Source organism: Elephantulus edwardii, unplaced genomic scaffold (genome assembly GCF_000299155.1).
Source record: "Elephantulus edwardii isolate Elephantulus edwardi_28Jun2011 unplaced genomic scaffold, EleEdw1.0 scaffold00018, whole genome shotgun sequence".
In the NCBI taxonomy this organism is placed as follows: Eukaryota; Metazoa; Chordata; class Mammalia; order Macroscelidea; family Macroscelididae; genus Elephantulus; species Elephantulus edwardii.
The window spans coordinates 22,142,406-22,150,617 of NW_006399768.1; the positions used below are offsets into that span (position 1 = coordinate 22,142,406).

Consider the following 8,212-nt stretch of genomic DNA (forward strand, 5'->3'; position numbering starts at 1 on the left):
TGTTGCCCTGGATGTGCTCACCAAGTTGTGCCAAGAAATCTGGAGAACAACCACTTGGCCAACTGACTGGAAGAGATCTATATTTGTTCCTGTTCCAAAGAAAGGTGACCCAACTGAGTGTGGTGTTATACGTTAGCATTGGAAAATCTGAAGAATTAGTAAGGCAGTTTCATTTCAGTAACATCTAAAATAAAATATTTTGGGATAATCTAACCAGGGAAATGGAAGACTTTTAAAATGAAATTTCTTAAAACACTGCTGAGAGAGGTTACAGAAGACCTAAATAATGGAAAGATGCTCTGAGTTCTTGAGTTGGAAGACTTAATCAAAGTAAGCTATAAATTTAACTCAGTCCCAATTAAAATGCCAACAGCCTTCTTTACAGAAATGGAAAAACCAGTTCTCAGTGTTAGAAGGAGTGGCAAAAGACCCTAAATTGGTAAAACAATGTTAAAAGGTCAAATCACATTTTCTAATTTTAAAACATAATATGCAACCTCAGTAATCAAAATAGTCTGATACTGGAATAACAGTAGACATGTAGGCCAATGGAATAGAATCGAAAATACTGAAATAAACCCTCATGTCTGTGGTCATTGTTTTCTACAAGGGTGCTAAGTTCATTTAATGGTAAAACAAGAATTGTTCCAATACACTGTATTGGAAAAACTAGATTTCCACATGCAGAAAACAGGATCCATATGTCACACAATACACATACAAAAAAATTAAAAATGGATTTTTGTTGTTGTTGTGTACTGTAGCTCATAACTGATCCATAGCTGACTCTCAGAGGGTTTTCGGAGAGTGTAAATCACACAGGAGATGGTCCATCTTTCTCCCATGAAGCAGCGGGTGGATTTGAACTTTTGCATTGGCAGTGCAGTTTCATTACCACTAACCAACCAGAGCTCTACAAATGGATTAAGCACCTAAATGGAATTAAAACCTAAATGAATTTAAATCAAAAGCTTACATTCGTAGAAGAAAATGCAGAAGCACCATTGTTAGGCCTACCTTTTAACAACAGATTCTATAACAACAACAAGCAAAAGACAAAATAGGGGCCTCATAAAAATTAAAAAATTTTGTTCATTAAGAGCTTTTAGAAGAAAGGTGAGAAGATACCAACAGGAAGAAAAGCTTTAGAAACTATAAATCCAACAAGAACCTAATAAGCAAAATATATATGAAACTTACACAGCTGCACAACAGGAAAAGATCATCTCATTATAAAGTGGGCAAAGGACTTAGACATTTCATGGAAGAAGACATTCTAGGAGCCACCAAATACATGAAAAGATGCTTAATGTTATTAGCCATCAGAGAGATACAAATCCCAACACATTGGGTGGCATACCATTTCATGCCCTCTAGCTAATGCAATAGCTAAAGGCACTCAGCTGTTATTTTGAAAGGTTGACACTTCAAACCCACCCACTGCTTTATGGGCTAGATGTGCCTATCTACATTCATAAAGATTTACAGCCTAATCCTATTGGATAGTTCTCTGTCCTGGAGGGTTGCTGTGGGATTAGAAAATAACAAATAATGCCAGGGATGTGGGGAAATTGGAATCCCTATTTATTGTTGAGGGAACTATAAAATGCTACAGCAGTTGTGGAAAACAATGGAACAGTTCCTAAGAATCCTAAAAATATATAGACTTACCATATACCCACCAGTTCTGCTTCCTAGATACTTATTCTGGAGACTTAAAAACAGACTCAAATAGAGCATTACTCATAGTAGATAGAAACAATCAAAGTGCCAGCCAACAGATAAGTGTATAAATAGAATGATACATGCATAAAATGGAATACAACTCAGCCAGCAGGAGAAATCAGGTCCTGATACATTCTCTAATGCAGATGAGGCCTGAAGATTCTGAGTAAAATGTCACCCACTGAAGGGCAAATATTGTTTGATCTTGTTTATGAAAAAAGGACAAGAAAAGGCACATATTTAGATAATAAAAGTTTATTAATGGTACCAGAGGAAGACGAAAGAGGGAAAATGGGAGTTAATAGTTAATGATGATGGGGGAAATACCACTGATTTAAGGATATATTAGCACAGGCAGTTAGTGAAATTGCTGTTAAAAAGGTGTACACCATAAAAGTTAAGCCAGAAGAACTTGTGTGATAGCTATTTGTAAGCCTCAAGACTGTGGCCTTTTATCACCCTTTAAGTTAAGAATTGAACTCTTCCTCCATAGCATAACATTCAACAAATAATAGATAAGTCTATAAGATAAACAATAACTTTAGGGAGGTAGACTTTCCTTAGAAGATCAACCATTCAAGACTAAAGGAGACAAAGTTCAGAAGGCAAGAGGGGATAGGAAAGAGGCGAATGAAAGTAGAAAACATCAGGAGGAAGTAGAATGCTACATTGTGAGGATTGTGGTAAAAACGGCATGAAACAAAAATGTGAATTAATTGTTGAAAACCTGTTTGTTCTATGTCTATCTTCACCTAAATCACAATGCATCGTTTTGTTTTTTAAAGACTAGTTCCAAAAACCACATGGAATTGGGTTTCTTGATGTAAAAGTTCAAGGTTATGGTTTCATGGGATATCCCTTCTGTTCTTCCTCCTTGTCATTGCATAATGTTGAAGTCTTAGAAAGCTTGTAAGCAGCCATCCAAGGCACAACTATTGGTCTGTTTGCCTAGAGTAATAGAGGAAGAAGGAAAGTCAGCTGGGAATTATAAGAGACTGTGGAATGTGTAATTGACTCCATGCACAACTGCCCCCTTTGCCATGAGACCAGAAGAACTGTGTGGTGCTTGACTTCTATTATGGAACCTTTTGATTAAAGGGGGGGGGGGGAATGAAGAAAAGAATGACAGATTTTCATGAACTACTAATATATTTTACAGTGAGCAGAGGCACATGGAAATTTCGGGAGCTATGAAACTAGAACTGTGTTCAAAGTGACAACAACTTTAAAGATTGAATAAGAACTTTAGTAAACAGTGACTTTATGGTAGTAAAGACCAACTCAAAAGGAAAGTGAAATGGTGAAAGAGTAATCAGTTTCACTGAATTACACATGCAGTTGAATTTATGTGTGTTTTGCAGTGTATATTCTCAAAAACAGCAACAAAACAGAATTTTCTTTTAAGAAAGGTGTTACTAATAGAACATAACTTAGCTCCTGCTAGCTAAGATCCTTTTTACAGCAAGAGACACATGGAAATTGTTGAAAAATAAGAATTTTTTTTCATTTGTTAAGAATGTTATTTTTATTAATTTTAACATGTCAGGCTTGCTGAATGAGATACATATATATATACACATGTGTGTGTGTGTGTGTACATGCATACATATATATGTGTGTGTATATATGTATGAGGGATATATCTGCAGAATGAGATATATACATAGAATCCAGAAGTAGTGGGCTGTTCTTTAAAACAAGACAAATATGTCATCTTTTGCAGATCTGCCATCCTTTGGGCGTGTGAGAGAGTCATTACCTGTCAAGTACCACCTACAGAATAAGACTACTTTAGTGCAAGATGTGGAGATATCTGTGGAACCTAGTGATGCCTTCATGTTCTCAGGTCTTAAACAGGTACGTGGAGTCATTTATGTAGATGCAGAGTCTAGCCAGAAAATTGAGAAATAACCATGTTTTGTATGTGTAACTGAGTAAGACTGATTGTGGTGCCTTTTATTTTGATAATTGGTATCTACTCAACTTCAGAATATTAAATACAGCTTCTTTCAAGGTAAATTAAATAGGCAGCTCTTTTCATTGTTCATCTCATTGTTATTAGATGAGACTTTACACCCTCTAGAAATTTTTTTTTAAATTGCCTATGCTTGAAATCATATTAAAATTATGATAAAAATCTAGAAACTTTTCTAAATATTAATTTGTGGCCTGGAGGTATTGCTCTATGAATAGTAAAGCCTATCTGCTTTTCTCCTGAACGATCAATGAGAATTTTTTTTCAAAGATCTTAATTCTGCATAAAATTTACATATATTTAGTTTGAAGAAAGGAACTCTTTGGCAAGTCTATGGGAAGTTGCACTGTTAACACAAAGGCCAAGCCTCTGTTAGTTCAAATTCCCCAGCAACTCCTTGGGAGAAATGTGGAGCAATCTCCTCTCATGCAGTTTACAGCCTCAGAACCCAGTGAAGGGGCAGCTATAGGCTCTTCCAACTCTACAGCAATGTGTTTGCGTTTGGGTGCTCAGTTATACTATGACTCATAGTTAGGCACTTGGCTGCTAACTGCAAGTTCAGACAGCACTTCCAACCCACCAGCCACTCTGTAAGAGAAGGATGTGGGATCCACCGCCACAAAGATTTACACCCTTGGAAGCCTTACGGGTCAATTCTGTTCTGTCCTATAGGATCCCTGTGGGTTGGAATTGGCTGGAGGGCAATGGATTTTTTTTATCCTTCTGCTTAAATCAGAAGTCGAAGAGTTCACCACGTTTTTAGTGGGTACCTAACATGCTCAGGTAAAACCTGAGAACTGTCCTACATTGTCAGGGTGGTAGAAGAGGTACCGTTCAGTAATCAGCTGATACTTTCTATTAACAAAGGCACAGAGGAACAAACCTGTCTTAAGAATTAGAAGTATTTATTTATCTGATTAATCAGCTATACTATGTCCTTCTATTCTGAGGGCTATTTTTGTTGTTAAATGAAAAATAGAAGTGTATGTGAAATACAAATATCCATATTAATATCTTTAATATTAATATTTTTAATTTAGGATCTATTTTATTGATTGTTGTTCTTATTGTTGTTGTTGATTGTTGCCCTCAAGTCAAGCTCAGCTCATAGCGACCCTATGAACAAAAGGCCTGAACCCCCTATACAACTTTTTTTATCAAAGTTCATAGTTTCTGGAGGCTTATTATTTAGGATGTGGATGCCACTCCTGCTTCCAAAATTTTATTGATTATTCTAGCATTATATAATTAATAAGTATACATATTCATATTTTGATAAATCATTTTTTATATATACTTATTTGCAAATGAGTAGGCCTTTCTTGAGTCTTTGATACATAATTAGGAAATATAAAGATAACAAAATCTTGGTTTATGTTCTTTGCTAAAGTATTGCCAAAGGTTTTAAAACTTTTTTTTTGCCCTAAAGTTAACTTAATCTTGTTGTTGTTGTTATTGTTATGGTCCATTGAGTTGAAACCAACTCATAGCTGATTCTCCAGTGGGTTTTCAAAGGCTATAAATAACATGGGAGGAGACCGTCCAGAGCAGCTGGTGAAGTAGAACCATGTGGATTGGCAGTGCAACTCATTACCGTTAAGCCCCCATAGGTCCTTTAATATACAACAAAATTTCTCAAAGAAAACACAGGAAATAACTAGTTCGTATTGTGTTGATGTGGTATTTAGAAATATATGCCATAACATATTGTAGATTTGAAATCTATCTGCACTAAGACGTAGAAAATGCTGAATTCATGGTTTTCTCACTCTTAAAACTAGTACAAAATGCCTTTTAGATAGTGGTAGAAACCAGTCAATCAGATATACATTATTTATACTTATAAGCTGCCTGACCTGAGCCTTGTGCTAAGAGATAAAATAGAAAAAAAAATTAATATGTTACTAGTAGGATTTAGAAGTCATTACGCTATAACACCAGGTGGATTTTGGAAATAATGTACGCATGATCATCTTTTTCTATATCGTTTAGATTCGATTACGTATCCTGCCTGGCACTGAACAGGAAATGCTGTATAATTTCTATCCTCTAATGGCTGGGTACCAGCAGTTGCCATTTCTCAACATCAACTTGCTTAGATTTCCCAACTTCACCAATCAACTGTTGAGGCGTTTTATACCTACCAGTATTTTTGTAAAGGTGAGCTCTAGAAATGTTCGGCTTTTTAAATGTAGTATCTTAAAAAATAAACAAAAGACTCTCTTTTATTTGAACTTTATTAATAGTTTCAAAGTAGCTAGGGTAATTTTGACTTATTTTGTCAATATTGAATGATACTCTTTTTTTTTTTTTCTAAATTTACTATCATTTTGTTGAATCTCATTTTAAAGACCTTTTATTCCTGTAGATAGGCAATAATTTGTGTTCATTGTGGTCCCTGGCTGTTACAGTTAATATTCTATTTGCTAACTAAAAGGTTGGAAGTTTGAGTCTTTCCTGAGTGCTATGACCACCTTCTTCTTAATGCTGGTACCATGTTTCAGTAACTTCACTGTAAACAAGAAAGTTGACTGGAATCCTCAGAACTTTCTCTTTTACTGGAGAAACTTTTTTTTCTCTCTTCTTATACTGAATAAGATAAAGGAAAATTCTTCCCCATTTACTGAACAGTGACTGACTAATATTTCTTATTCTGCCACACCTTTATTGAATTTTTGAGCTGTGCTGTCAGTGGTAGTAGTCAGAGCCACCTATAGCTCAGCTGCATTCCCTGCCATCGAGTCAATTCCAAGTCCCGATCAGCTTTCCAAAACTGAAAATCTGTTTAATGGGAGGAGATGGACTTTCTTAACTCCCATGGAGCTACAGGTGAATTTGAACTGCCAGAGATTCGAGACCTTATGATTAATGCAGCCCCCTATGGACTGTACCACCAGAGTGCTTTACGTGTGGCTACTGAGGTTTTATTAAGATTAAATAAAATATAAAAATTAGTTCACCAGTGCTAGGTGCATTTGATAAGAGGCTAGAGGTTCCTGTATAGGACATTGTGGATATAGGATATTTTCATCTTCACAAACAGTTCTGTTGGGCAGTCCTATTCTAGAGCAAGGTTAGGGTCAGTATTTTCTTCTCAATTATAGAATTCCATTCCTAATTGCGTGATATACTCAATTTTGCTCCTACTCATAAAACTGTATTATAAAAGAAATTCATTCTAAAACTGAATGACCTCCATTATTATATTATGCTAATATTCTAGAATAGTATTATTATAATAGATTGTAATGTCCTCCATTAGTACCAAAACCCCACAAATTTTAAAAGACTGGGAGCCTATTTTTCATTAATTCCATTTCCACTCTGAATGTCAGAGACTGTGCCCTCCATGTAAATATATATGCATACACACACATAGATGCACAGAGAACTAAAAATAGGGGATATTTTCTTCATGTCTTGAAAATATATTCCAGGAATAATTTTACTCAAAGCATAGCAAATTTTGTTTTTCAAGTTGTAACACCATTCAGTTCAATTTCTTAGTTACCATTGATCTTTCCTCCAAAATCTCCAGTGGCTATTATACATTTATATAATAAAATTGTTTTCAAGAAATTAATTCTTTATATACTAGACATCTCTGGAATATTGCTAAATTGTTCGAAATTTTACATCTAAAGAGTAGTATGTGACCTTGACTATTATGATATGATCTTGAACTTTTTTCAGTCAGTGAACTTAGAGAAAGAGAAATTTTTCTTTTAATCTGCTTCTCTCTTTGTCACGGTTACCATTATGTGTACCTTAAGAGTCCATTTGGAATCAGTTATTCTTAGAAAGCCTTAAAACCCTTAAAAGAAACTTTACATTCCGCTTTTTTGGCATATTTACAACTTGACCTTTAGTAGGGTGCCAGGCAAGAGAATTACACTTTCTCAGTTAAGCTGGGATAGTGAATAGATGAGTAGCAGTGGCTAGAACACGAAAGCTAAGAGACATGGGAATGGAATCTTGAAGTTCATGTCCTGAGTGATGTCTGCCATTGGTGTCAGAGGAAACAGTGGCAGCCCCCTGCTATCTAGGGCCAGCCCCTGGTGAAAATGAAGAGCATGAAGAGGAAAAAGAACAATTACTTGTATTTTGGTGCTTGCACACACTTCCTTTATGTAAAACATATCCAAGAATTTTAAAACTCTTCTAGTTAATAGGACTTTCTTTTCTTTCTGTCATTATCACTTTGTTAACTCATATTTCTTTCCCCACAAAGCCACAGGGTCGACTTGTGGATGATGAGAACTCGATTGCTGCTGCCTGACTCTCAGGACTGAGCGAGCGTGGCTGTCCTTAAAATTGAGCAGAGCTGTGTAGGTTTTTCCATTGTGAATGATAACTTTGATCATGGTAAAAAATTAATTTTTTTCTATTTTTTAATGAATATTATACCACCTATTCAGAGGAACTCATGCTTTAAATATTAGGGAAAAAAAATCTTCCCTCATATTTTCATGAATAAATATGTGGAATCTGTCATGGCTACAAGAAAAAAAA

General features: G+C 35.4%; 1 protein-coding gene across 1 annotated transcript in view; it reads left to right on the forward strand.

Annotated features, from left to right (window-relative positions):
• Positions 1-8,207, forward strand: part of TRAPPC11 (trafficking protein particle complex 11) — a 72,575-nt gene extending 64,368 nt beyond the window's left edge. Inside the window, exons 27-29 of the mRNA XM_006882277.1 lie at positions 3,449-3,582; positions 5,693-5,860; positions 7,932-8,207. Of these exons, the coding sequence (XP_006882339.1) occupies positions 3,449-3,582; positions 5,693-5,860; positions 7,932-7,979 (350 nt within the window). The 3' untranslated portion in view covers positions 7,980-8,207. The remainder of the gene's footprint in view (positions 1-3,448; positions 3,583-5,692; positions 5,861-7,931) is intronic.
• Positions 8,208-8,212: the final 5 nt, after the last annotated feature.